The 23,571-nt window shown below is 38.6% G+C and overlaps 1 protein-coding gene across 1 annotated transcript; it reads right to left on the bottom strand.

The window, feature by feature from the left end:
• Nucleotides 1-19,320: 19,320 nt before the first annotated feature.
• On the bottom strand, nucleotides 19,321-20,088 carry FGFBP3 (fibroblast growth factor binding protein 3). The gene has a single exon (XM_006925951.1). The coding sequence runs from the start codon at nucleotides 20,086-20,088 to the stop codon at nucleotides 19,321-19,323; it is 768 nt and encodes a 255-aa protein (XP_006926013.1).
• Nucleotides 20,089-23,571: the final 3,483 nt, after the last annotated feature.

Raw genomic sequence — 23,571 nt, 5'->3', positions numbered from 1 at the left:
ATGTGAGAAGCTGCTTTCCAGTCCCCTACATACAAAGCTCTTTATTGGACTTTATTGAGGCATGATCCCTGCTGCTTTAATCAAACTGCCAGCCTCAGAAGAAGTTTTTGCTTGATGGTGTCTGGCAGCTCAGCTTTGCCCCCCAAGTAGATTTATGAGCTGTGAAAAATGGTCAAATTAACACCCTAAGCATTCCTGATAGGATTAGAGGGTGAGAGACAAGCTGGCATTTGCATACCTTCCTGATGCACACCATCTTTATGTCTTCTCAGCTCTTCCCCTTGGGGTTTGGAGAGGGCAAGTAGGAGGTGACACCACACACCCTTCTCCCAGCTGGCGACACAAAGGGTCCCATGAGATTCCAGATGATGTTATTTGGCATTTAATGTCTAATGGCAGCATCTCCCATTCAAAAAGACAACCGAAGTGATAACTGCATCCCTTTCAAGGCTGGATACCCGTCCATGACTCCCCGTGGAGAAAAAGGCCATCTCCACTCTGGGATAGGATTAACTCCTCCAAATGCCCTGACAAGTGGTAGGCCTTAAAACATCCACTTAAGTAATACTAATTACTGATTGTAACAGTAAAGCACATTCATTGTAGAAAATTTGGAAAACTAAAAAATACAGCAAAGAAAAGCCACCCATTATTCCTTTACTTAGAAATAGCTTACCATTAACATTTTAATGTATTCAATTTACAATCTATTTTCTGTTCATATAGACAGATAATTTGTTGTTTTTGTTTTAACAAAGCCAGATCATATTGCTTAACCTTAATCGTTTATTACATCTGAAGCACTTCCCCCACATTACTAAATATCTCTTTTCGGAAAGGGTTATTTTTAATGACTGCATTGTATTCCATCACATAGAATAAAGTATCTCAACTTAGGATGTGTGAGGGTCAGGAGCAAGTGTCTCCGGAATGTGCCACCCTGGTGTGCAGGTTATTTTGAACTAAAATCAATTAAAGCCCAACAAACTCAGGAAGAGTTTTCTATTTCCCCTTTCTCTTAAAGAAATTCAGATAGAAAAAGCTGCTTTAAGAAGGGAACCTTGGCATAATCACCTTAAGTGTTTTCACCCTGGTATTAGTCTGAAAGACTCCAAGCAAGTTTATTAGATTGCCTACTTTTCCTTTAAAACCCCAGACCCTTGCACCTCTTCTTCTTAAGTCCAGATAACATACAAATCTCAAAGGCCCAATGCTTCCTTGGGTCTTATATTTTTATGGCACCCTTACATGTTATAAAGTTTGATTTTCTCCTGTTAATCTGTCTCTGGTAATTTGATTATTAGCCCAGCCAGAAGAACTTCGAATGTAGGAAGAAAACTTTTTTTGGGGGGGGAGGGGGAAGCCCGTAAATGAGATGAGCCAAAGTAGTGTGTTTTGCTTCAGGGGACAAGGTGCACGAGCAAGTATGTGCTGCGCAAACAAGATGCAGGATTAAGACTTTCCCCCTGATTTTGCACTGCCTGAATCTAAAACATTTATGGAACCAAGCCCAGATATTTAAAAAAATTTTTTTTAATTTTTCAATTACAGTTGACATTCAGCATTATTTTATGTTAGTTTCAGGTGTACAGCATAGTGGTAATAATATAGAAAAGAGGCCTAAGAATGACACAAATTGACTAAATATTAAACAAGGTTGTATTCAGAGCCTTCTACGTGCTGCTAGACACAGGAACCTGACTGATCAGCATAGAGCAAGACCATAAGGAACCTCGAGGAAGATGCCTGCTGAGATTACTAACAACTACTTCCCCAAGCTTTTAATGCAGCATACCCACACCCAGATATAAACTGAATTCCTTGAACACTCAGAGTCTCTCTCATTCTCTGTCTTTGAGAGGAAACCACATCTCTGTCTGTGGAGCATTAGTCCTCTAAAAAAATTTCCTTTTGTCTCTAATTCTGGCTCGCACTTGAATTCTGTCTTGCGCATGGTCAAGGACCCTCTCTTTCTCAGTGTAGGACTTTAAGTCACCAGTTGGGAGAATTCACCCCATCCAGCATCACTAATGTAATTGATTATCTATTTATGGAAAAATTAAGTTAAATCCTCACTTCACATCATATTCTAAAATGAATTCCAAATAGGTTAAAAAGTCATATGTTTTTAAAAAATAGAACAAGAGAATGATAAAGGTGAATATTACGTGATCTCAAGACGAGGAAGCATGAAAGCAAAAAAGTCGTAAATCAAAAGATTAAGAGAGATGATAATCTTAAAATTTTAAATTTGATATGTGAAAAATAAAGAAATACAAAAAAGAACTGCAAAGTAGACCAAAGATGTGACAAGAAGTTCAACCTTAGAATTAATAAAATGAAAGAAAGTTAAAACAACAATAACAATTTTATCTAATAAATTGGCAATTTTTTTTTAAAGAATAATATTCTGGTAGAGGTGCTAAAAAATAGGTACTCTCATATACTGCGAGTAGGAGTGTAAATTTGTGTAAATTGGTGCCCTCTGGAGGGCAATTTGTAAATCTGTAATTCATAAAATTATAAAACAGCATTGCCTAGCTTTCCTTTTCAGATATTGAAAGAAATAATAATAAATATCATCTACCATGTGGTATCATATATCAGTCTGTTTTCCCAAAAAAAAATCACCATTAATTTTCATAGCAAATCTACATAATTTCATCTGTAATGATGCCCATTTTACAGATGAGGAAATGGAGTTAAATATTTGTAAGCTGTATGTGTTTCATTGTTCTGACACCATTTCCCATGTGTTATTTTTTTCATTTGGCCTGATTAGACTCAATGCTCAAAATAAATTAAAAACATTAACCGTACCCCCGAATAAAATTTAAGGGAAAATTCTCATTTGCAGGTCTTTAGTTGCCTTCTAAAATTTTCAGAGCTGCCCACCAGAGAGGGTATGGAAGGAATGATACTCTGTACTATAAGGCCCACTGACTAAAGAGTTGTACCATCTCATCACCACATACTTGAGCCCCTAGTGTAGAGGCAAGGAATGACTGGGGTGGTAGAAGTTTGTTTTGATAGTTGAAATTCCTTTGGAACCGTCTAAAGAATGGAGTAAAGCCAAGAAATCCAAAACCCTATGAATCACAAAGGTTGGAAAATGCATTCCCGATTGTCCAGAATTCTTACCACCAAGATGGTCCATCCTATTTCTTGGATGTTTTTTAAAGCATGTATTTGGGCTTCTTGTCTTTTATTTTCAGGATTCAATTGTCGTTTGTGGTATGAAATGGGTTTTCAGAATGGTACCCTAGTTTCTAGCCTGGTAGCTATAGAAAATATATTTTTGTGATTCGATTAACTATCATGTAAGAATCACTTAGATTGTATTTTTAAGTAAGAGAGTTGCCTATAAATACATCGTTAGAGAGGGATTCTCGATTCTGGCTGTCATTAGAGTCAACTAGAGCATTTTAAAAACACTGCTGCTTGAGCCTCACCCTCAGAGATTCTGATTCTGTTGCTCAAGAGTGGACTTAAGGTATCAGTATTTTTTAAAAGATCCCAGGAAATTCTAATGCGCAACCAAAGTTGAGAGCTGCAGTATTTGATTCCTTGTTAAATTGCCTTTCCAACTGAGCTGCTGTCTCCATGCAGATAGGGACCAGGTCAGTCTTGTTCATGATTGCCTTCCCAATATCCAGCCCAATACCGGAGACATTTGTATTAAACGAATGCAAAGATGTCCTTGGAGTTCATTGATCCAGGCCTTAGTAGTAGCCTGTTTAGACCCAACAATGGCTTCTTTTTTTTTTTTTTTTTTTTGGAGAGGGGCTCTGAGAAATGGCTTGAGCTAAGTTTGGAAATAACCGAAGATAATCATATAATGGGTGACCAGGGTATGTGGAAACCTAATTTAGCAAGGGTTGGGGGCAGGCTTGGATGGCCTAGAGTGTGAGAAGACTGATTCAGTGTGAAAGGTAATGATTCATCCCTTGAAGGACCCTGGGATTTCAATTGTATGAGGAAAGTGAGATGTGGGACCAGTTAAGAGTTTGCAATAGGGATGAGAGTTATTGAGTCACCCATGTTCAGAGCCATGCTTCTGCTTTCTGTAATTCCAAGCACAAAGTTGTGCTATAAATCAGAGCTTTAGTTGCTACAGTAGTGTTCAGAGGGAAGGCCCAGGGAAGATTGACGAGAATTGGGTTGGGGTATTAGAGGTAGGGGAAAAGGGCCATAAAAAGTTGGCGTAGAACAATTCCAAAGACTAGGAAGCCAAAGGGAAGAGATGCTGCTTTCAATTTTCTGCAAGTCACTATCTGAAAGGATGAAGGTAGGTCCAAGGGCTGACCCCTTTAAAAGAGTGTGTTTTTTGTGTTCTGACTCTGAAGCAAAATCATAATGGCAGTTCTTGGTATAAAGGAGAAGGAAGGCAAAGTATACTTTTATATATTTGTTTTAAAATATTAATTATTTAATTTTTGAATAGGTAAATATTGACATGGTTCAAAAACATAAATGTATAAAAATATATTCAATATTATCTCTCTTCTATCCCCATTCCCTAGTCACCCAATTCTCCCTATTGATGTACCTTGACAATGTTTCAAACATTTGTCATTACAAAAAAAAAAAGCTTCAGTGAACAACTATATGGTCATGTCATGTTTTGAACATATGGATATACCTGTTGTATCAATTCCCAGAAGTAGAATTGCTGGTTAAAATGTCAAAAGGAGTGGTAGGGGAAACCAAAGTGCAGTTTGAAAAGTAAAATGCTCATCGTGAAAATCAAAGGGATGAAAGGGTATAAAGTGAAAATCAAGCCTCCTTCCCATCCCATCCCCTGCCACTCAGTTCCCTTCATAGAAGTTACCAGCATCAACAATTTCCTTTGTATTTCTCCACAGATTCTCTGCATAATCAAATTTATATATTTCTTCTTTCTCTTCTTTTTCCCCACAAATAGTAGTACACAAAACACCTTGCTTTTTTTCTCTCCACAGTATGTTGACTATCTCCAAGATACTTCCATGTCAGTGTGTTGCCTCAATCTAAAGGGGAATTTTCTGATTATACTCCAGTGTGGTACAGTCGTAATCATTCGTTTTAATTTTTCTCATCCAGCTAGAAAGCAATTTAGCTGAAGTCTGAGATTATCATAGAGTTGGAACAACTCTTAGAGGTTATATCTGTTTTTAAGAGATGTGTGATTTACGGGTTCATTTTTTTTGCATTTCTATCTCATTGAACCATGATATGGGGAAGAATGATGATTCAAAAACATAAAACTATTTCAGAAGCCTCACATGTGCTCTGCACTCTGACTTGCTAAGCCCTGGTGGACTCCAGGAAGCTGTCATACGTATCAGGTCTTGCAGGTCTCCTACCCCATTCAGCCTTCACCTGATTTACACATTGGTGTTCAGCATCAGATTTTGTTAGAAATAAGGATTTGGATCTGATATACCTCCTTGAATTTCAGAAGAGCATAATGAGACCAAAAGTGGTTGAACAACTTCTAAGAAAATTTATATTAATTAAATAATAACACTTAAAATGTAAGCCATATTTAGATTTTCTCAGCTGTTCCAAGGCCACCCAACTGATATACGTGACTAGAACGAGGATATCCCAAGCAATGCCCACATTCTACTCTCCTCATGCCAGGATCTTCTTCCAACTTCTTAGGACAGTTTGTGTCTTAAATTGACAACAGACTATTTAGCCAGCTCCTCTCGATGACATTGGATAATAAAAATGAAGCATTTGCACTCTTTTATGTTTTCTATATCTTATATTTTAGAAAATATTTCCAGCTGAAGCTCTCAAATAAAAGATGCAAAAATGTGATTTGTCACGAAAGAAGGTTAAATGATTAGACTTGGTTCAGAAACGTCATTTATGAAAATCTGTATTTTCGCTTAGGTTTCTGTAGACTTAAGACCTGTTTTTTCTCCTAGTATTTACAAAAGTTTACATTTTATGTTTTATAAAGTTAGACAAAAACAAATCAGTGTCTCTATTTTATTTGTTCCATATGGATTCAAGGAAAGGGCACGCCTGCGCCCACGCAAACACACACACACACACACACACACACACACACACACACGCACATTTCCGAAGTTGTACCACGTTTTATTTTTAAAATTCAGACAAACAGATCTGCAAACACAGGCCCTCTGTAATTTATAGAATAGGTCAGATTACAAGCCTGGGCGACGGGCAAAGGGGGTTGGGGGAGCTTCAGGACCGCGGTAATTGTCTCCACGTTCCGGGCCCCACATTTCTAGTTTCTGCGACGCCCGCAGACTTCTTAATGTCCCGCTTTGTAAACCCCCCGGGCCGCGTGAATAGCGGAGAGGGTAACTTGACAGCGGAGCTTTGCGGGGGTCCGGGAGGGACGCAGGTCTGGCCAGTGGGAAGGTCGGACGCGGAGCCGCGACATCACCCCACCAGCATCAGGCCATCGCCTCCATTCAGTGGCGGAATGTGGGCGGGCAAACGGTGCGCGAGCCCCTCGGGCCGCCGTTAACCCTGTGCGCGCCCCGCTGCGGAGCATCACCCCGCGGTCGAAGCACCGCCCGCTGTCCCCGCACTGCCCGCGGTGTCAGCACCACGCGCGGCGCTGCGGCTTGACAAGTTCATTTTTCTCTACGTGAACGCGTAGCCCTTTGGGTGTTGAAGGTTTTGTAAAATCTCACCGTTTAATTACCAAAATTACTTTCCCCAGAACCACATATTTTCATTACAGTTCAAGTAATGTAGAAAACATTTTAAGATAATCGTGGGGATGGGGAAGCAAATGCAATGTAGACGGCAGTCGCAGCACAGCTCCCAGAGGAAGGAGGCCAGCGCCCAGGCAAACTCTCAAAACTGCAGCCCCCTCCTCCGCACTTTACACGTGGGAACAGTGAAGCAGTGGCCTTGTCTCTTTTGCTTTTCTTCCCTTCTCTGTAACTTTATGATATCAGTAAGTAGAGGAGTGATCAGTTTCCGGTTAGTTTTTCTTAAAACTTTTTATTTAGAAAATATTCAAACCTACAGAATAGTTTTAAATGTAGTACAATGATACAAATGAATATTTCTCTATCTTTCTAGATTCACCACTTGATAGAAATTTGCCATATTAGCTTTATCAACTATCTGTATAGAGAGATTTTTTTTCTTCCAAATTTATTTGGAAGTAAATTGTAGACCTCATGACATTTTATCCTGAAATAATTCACATGCAGCAACTAGGAATAAGGACCTTTCCCTTTATAACCACAATAGTGTTATCACACTTAAGAAAATTTATATTAATTAAATAATAACACTTAAAATGTAAGCCATACTTAGATTTTTCTCAGCTGTTCCCAAAATACCTTTGAACTAAATTTTTTAAAATCCAGAATCCAATAAAGATGAATCGCATTGCATCCAATTATGTTGTTTACTCTTTATGGTAATTTTATTATATGATTTTTATTATTTTCAGCCTGCATGGCACATTTCTGGAGTTTACATTTGGGGACTGTGGTTATTCTAGATCTGTCCAAGGATAGTTCGCACATTTTTAAACCAAGATTTTGACAGAAATTGTTTGTTGCTAAGCTTGTGGTACAAATCATGGTTTTCACATGCAGACCAATGTGCTTCTCTGCCCTGGCATCTTTCCCAACCCTGATGCAGCAAACCTGACTTTCCTAGGCCCTCGCTTCCAGAGCCAAGTGTTCCATAAAGGCTCTTAGTCTCTTTATTTTCTCTTACCTTCCTTTTGGATCCATGATTTCCTTGCTGCTTTACAACAACTCTAATCGAACCTAAATTAAACCATTCTATTTTCTCTTTTTGGGAGAGCTTTAAAAACATTTTTAAAATTCCCCTAAGTTCTGCCACTCTTTTTGTTCCATATGTGAACCTCAGAATTCTTGTCCTATTACGTTTATTTCCTGGCTTATCTATAATAAATGCATATTGAGTGCTTGCTATATGTCAGACACTATATTAAATATATATATTTAATATTACACTAAAGAACAATCTTATAGAGCTGACACCATTAATAGTACCTGTATTTTAAAGATGAGGGTATTGAGACCTAGAATAAGTAATTTTTCTAGTGGGTATGGCATGGTAAGATGTAGAGCTGAAACTTGATTCGTGGCCATCTGACTCCAGAGTCCATGTTCTTAACACTGCATACTACCTTTGAGACATTAACACATAAAGCACCTGTATAATTGGGAGGTATTTCATGCATCAGGTTACTTTGCTTGTCACTATTTTCATAAGTCATTTGGTAGAAATTGATGACACTCATGTGCCAGGCCTGTGTATTGAGCACAAGGCTAACATTTTAACCAAATGATATTTGGAGAACCCATCTCTGCTAGCTGTTGGCTCACTGAGGCCATAGACACCCCTGGGAGTCAGACAATGTTAGATCATCCCTAAAACAGTGGTTTCCCGATGTCTGGAATTCCAAAACCATTAAAACCTCTTATACATTTTGGGAAAAGACATGAGGTTTCCACTTTGTTACTTTGCCAAGTGAGACCGTTTTTTAAATTACCATCTATAATGCTAGTATCATCATTTTATAAAATCTAAATCCCTCCACCCCTACAAAAAATTGTTAGGGATATAATCTCAGAATAAAGAATAATCCTTAATTTGATAAATTCAGCCATATCAAAATTTACCATAATGTCCTTGTTTTTCTCATTTTGCGGTAGATAAATATAAGCCTCCTGATGAACTGACTTTGGGTCTGCTCATATAGGCCAACACCATCATTTTACCTATAAGGGGGTGATTCATCAGATATATCTTATGTTAGCCATATTACTGTGATGGAGTGTGCAGGCCAAGATGGACGGGATGAGGCCCATCTAACAAAAGCACTGAGAGTGGCTTCCATCTGATTAAGGGTGAAGGTCTGATGCATCCATAAGCCTATGGATGTAGGACTGGCAGATGACACTGCGGAATCAAGGTTCTTTGAGGATAAAAGACTGAGATATTAGTGGAGCTTGTTCAAGGTCTATGACCTGATGATGGGACAGTTTTGCAATAATGAAAAGATGTTGGTTCAAGTTTCAGCTACACTTCGTGTCCTTGGAGAGGTCGCTGACTGTTTCTGAACCTGTCTCCTCACTCAAAAACTGTCATCTCATGAGATAGATAAGAGGACATACAGGAAAATGCTTTTCAAATTAAAAAGCAAAAACGAATGATAAGAATCATTATCAAAGAGTTTTTATTGATAAAGGCTTTAAAACAAATATGCGTGATACAATTCTCTAGGGAGCAAGGATTTCACTTTGGAACATTATTTAGATGTCATACGAGTTGGAGACTTTGAAGGAAAAGATTTGTTCATAAGTAATCCTAAACTAATTTCAATAAAATCTATTTTCTGGCTGTTATTAAAATAAAGTATAATCTCAACTGAAGAGAGATTTGAATTAGAGACTTTGAAAGAAGAACTTAAGAAATATTGTATGGTTCTAGATATTATTTTAAGAAATGAAACATTGCAATATAAGTGAACAATTTCTATTTTGAAATTAAAATATTTTATAACTATATTTAAATATTTTATAATATTTTCTGCAATAATGTTAATTTATCATATGCAATTCCAATATAATGTTTAAATGTGATCTGTAAAATTTAGGGTTCATTTCTGAATCTAAGAAATTTATTGACAAATCCAGTAGCTACTGCATCTCCAGAGTGAAGTATCTCAAAATTGAAATTAATAAAAAAAGCCACCTAAGAACTATAATGACTCAAAAAATATTAACTAATTTGGCATTTCTAGCAATAGAGCATAAATTATGCAGTTATAATACAAACAGTATACATAATTGGCAATTTTGCTGAAATGAAGACAAGTATAAATATATAACTTTTGAATTATATGTATCATTATTACTCATCCAAAATTCACCAGCCCATTAACAGAACACCAGACATGCATCATAATTGTTAAATTTCATTGTCTTTGATATTTTACCAACTCCCATGCATATAAAAATCATAGTTTTCATATGTATATATTTAAATTTTTGTTTGAAAGTATAGTCAAGATAGATAGAATATGTTTCTTAGCATGAGTTATGATTATTTAATATTTATATAGATGATACGTGGACTTCCCTACATTGGAATTCTTGCCCCAGGCCTTGCAAATGTTGGAGGAGAATCTAAAGAGGCAGCTGCTATTTGGTGTAATGTCTCTGCCTAAATAACCTGAGTACTACTCATCACTATTTCCACAGCTCTGAGAATAAATCCTTTACCTCCGTGACTTTCCCCTGGTGTTTCGCCTTCTCCCTCTTGGATTTCCAAAAAGACTAGCAGGACAGACATTCTTTGAGATGTCCTCCTCAGTTTAAGGCAGCCCACCCCTCTCCGGACACCTGGCACAATTTCCAGGGGGTTTGACTGCAAGTTAGTCGGAGCAACACACACAAAGTAAGGATGACTTTGATCTGCACTGTTAGGCCTGGGAGGTTAATTGGCAGCAATTATTCCCCTGCCACATGCAGAGTTCAGACTTGGGAACAGGCCACCAACACAGACTCACAGATCTCATAAAGTACCCTCTCACCCTGATCTGAGCTCTCACTTTCAATGTTTAGCAAGTACCAAGAAGTCCATGAATTTCAATTAGGATTTAATGGCAACCTTTGATATAAACAATAAAATGTAAAGGAAGGCACTTTTATGTTATTGATACTGGATTTTGTAAAATTGCATTACCAAAATAACACACCAGTTATGTCTAAATTGTTTTCTAAAATATTTTAAAAATTCAAGATCATTTAGACATTCAACGATAATTGTTGTTGTTATTTTTTAATAGCAAATGACCTGCATGGCTTTTTAAAAAGAAGGCTTCCTATGCTATTTTGAACAAACCTACCTACCACTAGGTAGTAGTTTCCTTTTAAGGCTGCTAGGAACTTGATGCTGCAGCCAAATACCCCGACTGGCCCCTTCCGGCCCCTCCCTTCTTATGCCCTACAGCTGGTCCTATGAGTCTAATTATCCCGTTTGCAAATAACTTCGGCTCTCCAGCCTTCAATCTTCCCTCAGCCTTCCTCAAGCAGCCTACTTGCGTTTTTGCACACATGCTGTCATCCTACACTGAGGTCCTCCTTCATTCGGGGTGACTCACTGAAAGTTTTTATAACACTGTAGGTGCCAGCCATTCATAGTTACTCAAAGTGGTTTCACCCTCCAGATTTCCTTGAGGGTTTATGTTGTGGGTTTTAACTGGGCTTTGCAGGAACATTCAAACTCACCTAAAGATACTAGTTGTATACCCACCTCTCTCCCCACATCTTAAAATCAATGGACAAGGGCCATATCTCCGTCTCGATTTGAGGAAGAATCCTTCTGGTGTGAGCTAAGGAATAAGGGATATGACTGTCATACACATTTTCCTCTAGGCACACTGCTGCTGGTAAATTTTCAAAATACTCCAGTTGTGTGTGTGTGTGTGTGTGTGTGTGTGTGTGTGTGTTATTTTGCTTTGCTTTGCCTTTTTCTTCTTTCCTTTCTTTTTTTTTTGAATTTAATTAAAAGCATCCCTAAGCCTCGTGCAGTAATAAGAAGAGATAAGAAGAGAGATGACTAAATAACTGCCTTTAACTGCTGTCAAATATTTCATCCCAGGGCACTGCCAAGGAATACTTATACATAATTAAACACACACTGTGACATCTCACCCTCCTGGGGGTTCCACACTGTCTTCCCTTCACCTCTCTCCCCATATCTTAAAATCAATGCACAAGGGCCAAATCTGTCTCGATTTGGAGAAGAATTCTTTTCATTGTGACCATTGTGTATGGGAACAAAAGAACATATGGATCAAAGGTTTAGGGTCTTCAGCCCCACCACGATCACATGACCACCCAGCTCAAAGGAGGCAACTGTCAACTGACAGGCTATAGGAAGCTTCTGGCCTTTCATGGAGAGTCCCTATGGTTACCTAGAAACAGTCCCCCTCACGTCATTTACATGGCCTTGCACTATGCTGCCAACTGTCCTTTGGGAGATTCTGTATTTAGCCATTTCAAGCTGTACTCTTAATAAAAGCATCCTTTCTTCTACTCTCTCTCTGAAACATACAATCCTGCATCCCTCTAGCCCTCAAATTCATTTTATTTTTCCTTTACAACTTAGAATCAGTTTGCCTGGTTCTCATACTCCAGAATCCTGCTGGTAGTTTTATCATAATCATTTTTAAATGTATAGATTATTAAATGCATAGATCGAAAATTTTTAAATGTTAAGGCTTCTTATCTAATAATAATAATAACAACATCCATACATGTTTTTATTTATTCAGGTCTTTCTTATCTGCCCTCAGAAGTATTTCTGTATTCATATAGCTCTAGCATATTTCTTATTGAGTTTATTCTTAGGTATTTTACCTCATGTTGCTATTATTAATGGCATCTTCCATTTTCTTTTCTGTTTGTTGTCTATATATGATGACAACCCAATACCTTTAATATGACTGAAGCAGACTGCTTTCTTTAAAAATGAGAGGAGGGCTTTGGTCTGCTTTTATGCTTGCTTTTAAAAATTGAAATAGTGAAGAGTTTGAATGTGGTGAGCCAGAGGTCACAGGAGGGACAAACTAGGGGTAAATTCATCAAAGCCCTACAGCTGTAGGCATTGGTAAAGAAGTGAGGAGAGTCGCTCTTTGAAGTTGTAAGAAAGCCATGGACCTGAGAGATCAACTGTGGTCCCCAAATCTCCAAGACCAGAAACATTTTCATCTCCTTTCAAATTGTCCTCATTGAAGGGGATCTCACCTATACATACATTAAGGAGGAGAGCACTGTGTACTGTTCTCATCATCAGATAATTCTTTTTTTCTACAATTATACATTTCTTGCTTATTTCTTTTTTGTGCTGTTCCCAGCTGAGATGGAGAGTTACTTGTCACCATTTTGTGTAAGTGCCCTATAAGAAGGAAAGTTCTCTTTAAATGCCTGCACGGGTATACTAAAGCAAATGGGAATTCTAAGGATATATTTAGTGAATGTCTACAATGTGCCAGGCACTGAGCTTTACATGAACAACTCATTTAATCCTCCCAACAGTCCCAAGAGGAAATTACTATTATTTTCCTCCTTATTTTACATAAGACTGAGGCTCAGAGAGATGAAGAAAATTATCCAAGATCACACAGCTGGTTAGTCGTAACACCAAGATTTGAACCCATACATGTCGATCTCCATTACCTAAACTCTTAGTAGCTTTTAATTATAATATATTTTTGTGGTGGTGGAAAGAAAAAGACCTAAATTATGCCTCAACCAAACTGAAATATTAGTCTTTCATTAAATGTCTGTGGCAGCCATGGGAGTATACTGTTCGAATCTCCCTAAAAAGTGAGAACCCACTATGAGTGGTGTAGTTAGCTGACAGTATCCAGCAGCAGCACCTTTAGAATCCACCCCAGTGTTCACACCAAGAGCATGGTCTTCCTGGTCACTCCAAGCCAATGACTGTGCCTGCAAGGGAGCTAGAAGCAGGTCATTCCTGTCCAATGTGGGATTTCTCCAATCTGAGCTGGGGCTCCCCACCAGCCTAGCTGAGGTTTCTTCAGAGCTACACAGAGTTAAGGCCCTACCTATCCACTCCTCCTTCCTCCCAGTCTCCCCTTGTGGGATTCAGAGATGCCCTACCTATTCCTGCACTTTCTGTTTTTATCATTTATAGTCATTTCTCTCAGTAAGTCTTGCCACCTAATTCTTAGAGGACTCACTTAGATATAGATATATACCTTTCCTCAAAGATATTATCATCTTTGTAACTATCCTATGGATACTCTTCAAAGTTTCTATATTTCTCTTTGCCCTTGAATGGGAAATATGCTATAGTCTGCCCAGAACTGAGCAGCAAAGAAACTGGTTACAGGCCATGAACTTTTCCTCTGGTCCAGTCCTCAACAGATCAGTTAGCAGGTACATACACTTGGTTCTAAAATATTCGTTGTCATTTGGGCTGCACTGTTAATATATTCTTCATTTACCATATTTGTTTCCTTACCTGTACAGGAGACAAAATGGTGTTTAATATATATTTTTGTCAATTATGATATTGACAGGTTCTCGGAAGGACATGAATTTTTGAAGGACACTATTCAACTAAGTACAGTCCCTTACTCCACACTTTTATAAGCAGTTCCTTAATTACACTCTTCTGTTACCCTTACTGAGTGTGTCATTTATTTCCTATAGGAACATTGATGATAAAATGTATACCTTAGGATCAATAAATGCAGTGTTTCCAACTAGTAGAAACTGCACTAGAATCTTGTATTAATTAAGGTAAAGGTTAATCTCAGACTACAAGGGTTTAAATAAGAAATACAATCAATTCTCATTATTTGCAGTAGTTATGTTCTATAAAGTTGATGTGAACATGGAATTAGCAAATATTGAACCATTGCTCTTAAGGGGAATACAGGATTGGGTTTCTGCAAGCCTCTGGCCACAGAATTCTCATCAACTGGTCCACACATAACCTTGTTTTATGTGTATTTCTGTTTCAAGAGATCTCATTTAATCTATATTGCTGATTCCTTAACATTGATCTCATGGCCAACAGCATTATAACTCATGCCTGAATAAAGTTTATCTAACATATATTTTCTCTTTAAGGCACATCACAGGCTTCCTGCACTTAGGAACACTAACTAGACAGCACTTCAGCACTATATTTGAGAGCCATTTTAAACTGAGAAATTACCAACAAAGCACAACAATCTTACAAAACATGGCACTTGTTTTGTAAGAACAAAAAAGAAGCTTGTTTACATTAAAGAGCTGAAACAAGAAGACGGAGCATTGCCTTGTTAGCTCCCAGCTGGGAACATGCTTGTTGGACAACTCAAATTTTTCACCACTTTGTGTATGCAAGTGTCCACAGATGACTGAAAAGTTGCCATGAGTATTGATTTCAAAGTGACAAATAAATTTTAGTGAAGTCACAGAAACAGAATCCACAAATAATGAAGATTGACTGTACATTTTATTTTTCCCTCATGTAAAAAAGTTTGGCCCACATAAAACAGTGAGGCATTTTTCCATGAGGTTATTCAGGGGCCCAGTTCCCTTCCATCCTGTTGTGCTGCCATCCTCTAGGGCATTGTATTCTTCTACATCATTAATGTTAATTTACTAGGACATCTATGTTTCATCTCTCAAAGGGGGAAAGGAGAGGAAGTCCAAGGCCAGCAATTAAAAGAAAAAAAAAGTATTAAAGTTGAAGCTGCACACATCACTGGTGAAAATTTAGTCATTTGATCACACCTATCTGCAAGAAAAGCTAGAAAATATCTCTGACTGGGTGGCATGCACCCAAGAAGAAATAGAGATTAGATTCGGGTAAATAACTGGCAGTTTACCACAAAACAAATAATTAAGAAACCAAAGGTATGTTTCTAATCCTGAAACATACCAATTTATGTTCCCATCACTGTTACCTGAGAGTGCTTGTTTCCTGGAGCCTTCAGCAGCATAGTAAATATTTTTTCTTTATGCCATCTTGAGGCACAAAAAATTTTGTGAGTTGCCCAGAATTAGACTTAGAGACAGAGTGGGGCTTGGCCCAGGAATTTTAAGTTTATATCATCTATTTTCTCCTCCACACCTGTTTCTTGAGTTATAGCAACCTCAAGCTAACATCTCCTAGATAGGCTTCCCAGATAACCAGACATATACTCACCTTTCATCTTGCTAATCTCTTACATGTAGAAACCTAACATCTATTGTTCTCATTGTTGTTTTCTAATGGTTTCATGGTGTAATCCTATATTCCAGCTTGTTGAAGGCTGGTATTATGCAAGGTTTCCCCCATCCTCACACTCTTCCTTAGCACCAAAGAGATCCAGGGCATTTGGCACAGCATCAAAAACTATGTGTTTATTGTTTAATTAAACTACTCTTTTTTTTTAAATTTACCATTCTGCAAGGGAAGGAGAGGTGATATTACTTGGGTACCTATTATATTCCAAATATTGTGTGGTACTGGGCAGTATTATTTTCAATATGTCATGTAATTTATTTTTCATGGTAACCCTGGAAGTTGGCCGTTATTCTTATTTAACAGGCGAAAGAGAGAAACATGGAGAGATTAAGCAGCCTTCTCAAAGTAACCCAGAGTTAGTGGCAGGCAGAAGTAGTGTTCAGACAAGCCATACCTAACCCCAAAACCAGTGCTTGTCCACATCATAGGACTGCCTCCTAGGGCCAGGAATAGAGGAGGCAAGTGAGAGGAGTGAAGCTCTTGCCTAGGGTACAAATTATAAGGGCATACCAACAAACTCAGCAATCAAGATAAATAATGTTTTAATGCAATATATTTTTTAAAATTAAAATTAATGCCAAACAATCCATGATGAACAAAAAAATCAAACTTTTAAATAAAGACGGGATTATTATTACTGATTGTAATTTTGCCAGTATAGCTTCCCGCAGCACTGTTACTGATCCTCTGTTTATTTAAAATTGTAAGCTGAGTCATTGGATGAAAGCGCTGTTTTAGAAGGATTAATATTTTGGTGGTGTGTAGGGCAAAATGAAAAAGAGAGAAACTAAAAGCCTTTGAAGATTGGAAAGATTTTGCCCGTTGAGATGAATTCAGAAAAGCAAACAGTGTGAAATGCATGGGTATAATTCCACTTTTCCCTGTCAGCTCTGTGCTTAATAACTTGGGAAGTACAACCAAAATAAGATAGTCCGATGCTTTTAATAAATTCTCTGTCTCCCGTAGAGTGAGCTATGAATGACTTGCTACTTTTTATGCCCCTGCAATCCCAGCTCTGATGGTTAACCTGGATGTGCCCTGGTAACTTTCCCTTCACTCCTAATGGCACCTGCAAGGGAAAATTCTCATGTCTCCCATGTCCATCCTCCTCATTATTTTAGAGATTTTGATCCTGTCTTCTCCCACCTGCAGGTTTGTCTTTCTAACCTAGCCTTCCAAATCTTTCTAGATTTTCCGGATACTGAAGCCTTCTCTATTTCTCTGGCCATTTCAGTTGTCTTTCTCTGAATCTTTTCTAACTCCATGAACTTTCTTGAGTTATAACATGTAGTACTATACATGTTATAATTTTTATAGTATTTAATTTTCACATGTTATCATCTCTATGCAAAAATATGTATAGGATTTTAGAATGCTAGAAGTGTGCCTTGAGGACCTCAGATTTAACCAAGCCTAACTCCCCTCAATATACATATCAGAGACACTGGGATTTAACCAAAGTCACTCTGGAAGCTGATGGTAGGATCTATCAATTTCCCTTCCACTATAAACAATTGGCCCCTTTCAGTTCGTATTCTGTTCTTGAGACAGAGTTATGGTTTAGGTCTTCTTAAAGAGTAAAGGAGCAGAGAAGTAGCAAGCTACACTGTATTCTTGGGCCTACAGAGTTTGGCCTTTCCTTCTTCCATAGAGGTAAGCTCATGAGACTGACAAAGGGTTCACAGGAAGGAATTGGCAGTCATCTTGTTTAGAGAGTTAAAACTATGATACTAGCTATGGTTCTAGACAGTGCTCTTTCATTTCCAATATCCTTTTCTGATGACACCCAAATTTTTCCAACCTTTTTGGAGAAAGTGTGCATTGGTTTCTATCTTTAAGGAGTAGTTTCCAGTTACTCTGAGCTTCCTTTCCTCAGCCAAAATGAATTTTATCTAATCGTCAATGTTACTCAGAATGTAACCTCATAAACCTGGCCTGAAGCTGTGTGCCATCGGAATGTTTTTACCAATTGTATAAATACAAGAATGTACACAATTGGTAAAAGATAGTTTGCATTTCCTAGAGGATTGTCCAAGAGAAAAAAGTTAAGAGATATTCAGTATCTGTAAGATTGTTGCAATTACCACAATTTTAAAGGGGAGGGGGTGAGAAGAACAGAAGTTCAGCCAAAAGGTAAAAATTTTATATCAGGCAGTGGCTTAAATGTCTCATTGGCTCAGGCCTGTAATATGAATGAAGTTGATTGGTAAGATGTATAGGAACAGTGGAGAACTCTAGAAAACATGGCAAATCTAAACAGGGCAGGCAATATTCAGTGTCAGCCAACTGTTGCCATGCAAGAAAGTGGGTCCAATGCTGCTTGCTAGATCTGATTTTTCAAGACAATTCAGAAATCTAAATCTTTCTGTAAAGTCATCTAATTTTTAAATGCTGGCAACAAATCCAACTTGAGAGAGAGGGAGGAAGAGAAGAAAAGCGAAAGAACCATGTGCAGGCTAAACAGAACTGTGAGAGAACCCAGGCTTTGCCAGTTTGTGACTCTTATACAGGCTTCTTTCTCATCTTTTCTCAATTCAAGACATGTTTAGGAACTTACTTCTAGGTGTACTTGGAACTAGATCAAATGCAGTCAGAATTTCCATTGCCTCGCCAGTTCTTTAAATCTACCCATACAACTTTATTGAGCCCCTAACATCTGCAAAGTTTGTCATTACATCTTATTTGAAATGAAATACGTTGACAATTAATTACATGAAAAAGAAATACAACTTCCGTAATAGTCCAAATGACTTTGAGGTACATACTTACAGTTTAGCTATTTTTAAAAATATGATCAACTATAAAAAGAATTGTTTTTTAAAACCTACTGGAGCAATCGACTTCTACAATTAACTTCTGAATTTAGAAGGTTGATGGGAAAGTTGCAGAACATTAGGCATCACTGTTTAAAAGTAGACTGCTAAAAGAATTCAAGGACAACCATCCTGAAAATATGGAGTCAATTTTGACCAATAAATGGCTTCTTTTCCTGTAGAGGTCATCTAGAACACCAAGCAATACCCATATTCATACTAATTCAGAAAGAAAAGAAGTTAGTGACCTTGTCAGCTGATTAGGTGAGAAGACACTAAAGAGCTCAGCTTGGCTCAAACTATCAATTGTTCGTGATTACATGTTAATGTGCTAAACATCGTATCCTGCTTCCTGCACAAAATTCACATCACCCTAGTCACTTTCTCCCCCTTAACTGTTTTAGCCTCTCACTGTACCCATCTCTTCCCCAGCCTACGGTTTTTACATGTTTAACATATGCCTACTTCTGTTTCCACTATTTCTCCTGCTCTTAATCAGAGTCGAGACTCTAATTTTTTTTTTAACTTCTCTGCTGTCTCAGAGGTTCTCCATACCCCTTACACTTTCATCTCAAACTCCACTCCCACACCCGCATTCCAGAACCTGGACGACTCCCCACTCTCTATCCGGTATGTCTAGGCCTAAGATGCCCTTCGCTTTCCCTCTGGCGCTGCTCAGACCCCCTCATACCCACCCCCCACGTCCCTCCCCAGGCCGGCAGCCTCAGCCATTCCAGAAATTGACAAAGAAGTTGCAGAGAGAGTGCCACTTCTCAGCACAGTAGGTCTCCGTGAGCTTAGCGTTTTCGTCCAGCCCGTCGGGATCTGGCCTGGTCCCCAGGGGTCGCTCCTCGACTGCGGCCGAGGCTGCCTTCCTCTTGCCCCCTTTAGTCTTCTTCTTAGAGGGCTTCCCTTTGGGCGGTGAGCTCGGGAGAGGCGGGACCCTTGCTGCGGGGCGGATCGCGGGCTCCTGGGGCCTCCCCCAGCTCCTGGCCCTAGGTTTGAGATCCCGGAGGTAGCCTGCTGCAGTGGGGCCGGCAGGTGGGAACGCATGGGGCACCAGGCGCAACTCCGCGCGGTGGCCCTTCTTGCCGGCGCACAGCCGGGCTTTGAGCGGCGCGGGATCCTGGCAGGGTCGCGGCTTCTTGCGCAGCCTGCCCAACACCTGCTTCCAGTAGAGCGAGCCGCGGGTGGCGTAGGCGGCGCAGCGCTCTGGCTCCCCGCGGTAGGCGCAGTGCTGGCGCGCCCCGTCTGGGCCCTGGCACAGCAGCGCCAGCTCGCTGCCCACCACTTGCCCTGGGGCGGGCAGCAAGAGCTGCCAGCTGCATGTGTGGCGCTCGGGGCTGACGAAGCGGCCCGACGAGCCGCCCGTGTGACCCCAGGCCGACTCTGCCGCGCTGCCTCCCACTCCCTTGTCCCTCTGGGCGGTCGCGAGGAGGCAGCCACTCAGCAGCAGCAGCGAGAGCGACGCTCGCAGCCTTTGGGGACTCATGGCCCGCGGTGTCTTTGCTCAGGTCGGCTCTTCCGGGCCCACAGGGTGCTTCAGCCGTGGTAGGGCCAGGAGAGCAGCATCCCTCGGACCTGAAGACAGAAGCAGAGACTGCTACTGACTGACCCGTGCGCCGCCCTTGGCCCCAGCACTTACACCTGCGAATTCCTTTTCCCAGACTTTTTGGGCGCTGGTGTCCAGTGGACAGCAGCAGTCTGCGATGGGCCCCTCTGATAAAGTTCTCCCGGGAGAAAATTGCTTACTGTCTAAATAATCATTTTTAAATCGTTTTGAAACCCCGTGCAAATACAAAAGCAAAGTAATGACTGACAATTACTGCCTCCACTTTCTCCCTTCCCCACCTTCCAATATGCTATTAGCAAAATCACTCCGGATCATTTCTTGGAAACGCGCACTTCTGCACTTTGAACTTACCAAGTTACAGCAGAGGTGGCGAAGCCCTATTAAGGTAGAAAGAATGAGTGGAGGAGAGGTTAGTCTGTTAGCCAGCTCCCAGTGAATGAACGTATCAGTGGGACTGAAGGGGCCTCCCCGACTATGCCCCTCCCAGACTTCTTTCACACTGGGAGGTTTCCCACCACCGGGACACACACACACACACACACACACTCTCTCTCTCTCTCTCTCTCTCTCTCTCTCTCTCTCTCTCTCTCTCTCTCTCTTTCTCTCTCTCTCTCTCTCGAAGTATAAAGCTTGTATTTAGCTTCTATTGTTTAAAATAATCACGCGAATTTTAACAAGTCATTCTTTTCATTCCTTTTACATCCGAACATAAAAGGTAAACAGAAAGATCTAAGTTCTAATAGTTAAACAAAAGAAAATGAAACAAAACAACTGTCAATATTCTAAACCAGGCACTATTTATACTATTTTTCATGTTATTCTGAATTCTATGTTTTCACCCATCATTTCCGAAAGTCTTATCCCAATAACTTAATCTTAATTCTAATAACTGTTACTACTAATAAAATATAGTCTAGTTCATTCATATACCATAGTGTTCAACAGTTCACTCACAGATGAACATTCAGGCATTTGATTATTTTTAAGTATTATAAATCGCTTATAGACTTCTTACAAATATTAGAAGTTTTTTAAAAAATAACTTATTTGGATTGTAACTGCAAGGTAATATTACCAGTTCAAATGGTATAATCTTTAAGACTAACATGTCCTTGAATCTTGGAGTTTATATATTTAAGCAAAGTTAAAATATACTGGAAGATATTCTATCATCTTTTTCAAAGGTTCTCAGTAATAAATGTAATTTTAAATTTTTTGAGAGTTTATGATTCTGACTATAATTGTTTTACACATGGGAATATTTTCCTAAAATATTTCCCCAAGATGTCAAAAAGTCTCATTATATTTCCTAATGTCTTCCTGTGGACAGTATTTTCTATTACTGAATTCACACTGATGTTGTATTTGAACAGTTATAATTTAATTACTACTATAGAAACTAAAATATTTTAAATTAGAAAAAAGTACTTAAATATGAATTAGCACATGTTAAATATATTGTAGTATATATTAACCTAAGAAAAGAATTCTTTTACCTCTCTGGTGAAATAAGAGAGATTAAATAACTTGCCATCATTGAGTAATAAAGCCACAAAGCTACCTGACTTTCAATGATCAATGACCTTTACATTTCAGCTTTGAGTCATTGCAATCAATTGCAAAGTTAGTTATGTCTTAATTACACCTATTTGATATATAATAAAAAGCAATTAGTATCTATGAAATTAACAAATATTAACATAAGTTTCATAAACAAGAGTAACTTCTTAATACACTTTGAGATGAAAACCTCTTTCTTCAAAAACCATGTTTGTATGAGTAAAGCCCTAAAACCGTGTTTGTCTGTTGTTCTGGCATTACTTAGTGGTATCAGCTACTGAACCAAATTGAAATAGTTTCTCAGATAAAGAGTGACATCTTGTGACATTCTGTACTAATTACAGTGAAAACATTTATTATCTGAAAAGGCATATATTCCAGAGACCATGCTTTCTGTCCAAAACATTGTTCTCAGAGGAAAAAGTTACGACACACATATGTGCTGTGCCATGTCAGAGGCAAGTAACTTCTACCAGAAGTTACTTTTTATAAATTGTGGTAAAATACACATAACATAAAATTTACCATTTTAACTGTTTTGGAGTGTACGATTCTGTGGCTTTAAGTACATTCATACTGTTATGCAACTATCACCATCATTCATCTCCAGAACATTTTTCATATTCCAAAAATGAAACTGTATGCATTAAACAATCACTCCTTATTCCTCCTTCCCTCTAGCTCCTGGCGATCATTATTCTACTTTCTGTCTCTATGAATTTGACTACTCTAGGTACCTCATATAAATGAAATAATATAGTAATTGTCCTTTTGCGAGTGGCTTATTTCACTTAGCATAATGTTTTCAAAGTTCATCCATGGTATAGCATATGCCAGGATTTCCTTCCTTTCAAGACTGAATAACATTCCACTGTGTGTATGTACCACATTTTGCTTACCCATTTATTTGTCAGTGGGCTCTTGTGTTGCTTCTACCTTTTGGCTCTTGTGACTAATGCTGCTATGAACATAGGTATATAAATATCTGTTTGAGTTCTTGCTTTTAATTCTTTTGGATATATCCCCAGACAAGGAATTACTGGATCATATGGTAATTTTGTTTCTAACTTTTTGAGGAACCTCCATACTGTTTCCTATAGTGGTTGTACCATTTTACGTTACACATTTTACATTACACATTACCATTTTACATTCCCACCGACAATGCACAAGGGTTCCAGTTTCTTCATATTCTTGTTATTTACTGTTATTTACTGTTTGTTTGATTGATTGCTCATTTTTGTTTTTATAATAGCCATCTTAATGGATGTGAAGTGGTATCTCATTGTGGTTTTAATTTGCTTTTCTCTAATGATTAGTATTCCTCAGCATCTTTTGGTGTGCTTATTGGTCATTTGTATATCTTCTTTGTAGAAATGTCTATTCAAGTCTTGTGCCCATTTTTTTAATCAGGTTGTTTTGTCGTTGTTGTTGAGTTATAAGAGTTCTTTATATATTCTGGATATTAACTTCTTACAGGATATATGATTTGCAAATATTTTCTCCCATTCCATAGGTTGTCTTTTCACTGTCTTCATAGTGTCCCTGGATGCATGAAAGTTTTAAATTCTTATATAGTCCAAACAAAGACACTTTAAAAGACATCATGATGTGAGATGTCTTAGAAAACATAAAATATATATCTTAATATTGATTTTAAAAAAAAATCTTGTTTGTATCAGTGATCCAACAGGCCTGTTTGAATTCACACCATGTGCTGCTTAACAGTTTAGAACAGGGTAAAATATCTTGGCAATTTCAGTGATTAACTACATAGTTCTGCCCTGTGAATCCCACAAAGGAAAAAATCTTAACGTAAGGAAAAAAGTCTGTGTAGCACCC

This window comes from Pteropus alecto, unplaced genomic scaffold, assembly GCF_000325575.1.
Source record: "Pteropus alecto unplaced genomic scaffold, ASM32557v1 scaffold88, whole genome shotgun sequence".
In the NCBI taxonomy this organism is placed as follows: Eukaryota; Metazoa; Chordata; class Mammalia; order Chiroptera; family Pteropodidae; genus Pteropus; species Pteropus alecto.
Note: the sequence above shows the minus strand (reverse complement) of the source record. Positions and strands in the feature narration are given on the sequence as shown.

Excerpts from the sequence above, each read along its gene's own strand:
- FGFBP3 (XM_006925951.1), bottom strand. The coding sequence starts at position 20,088 with ATGAGTCCCCAAAGGCTGCGAGCGTCGCTCTCGCTGCTGCTGCTGAGT.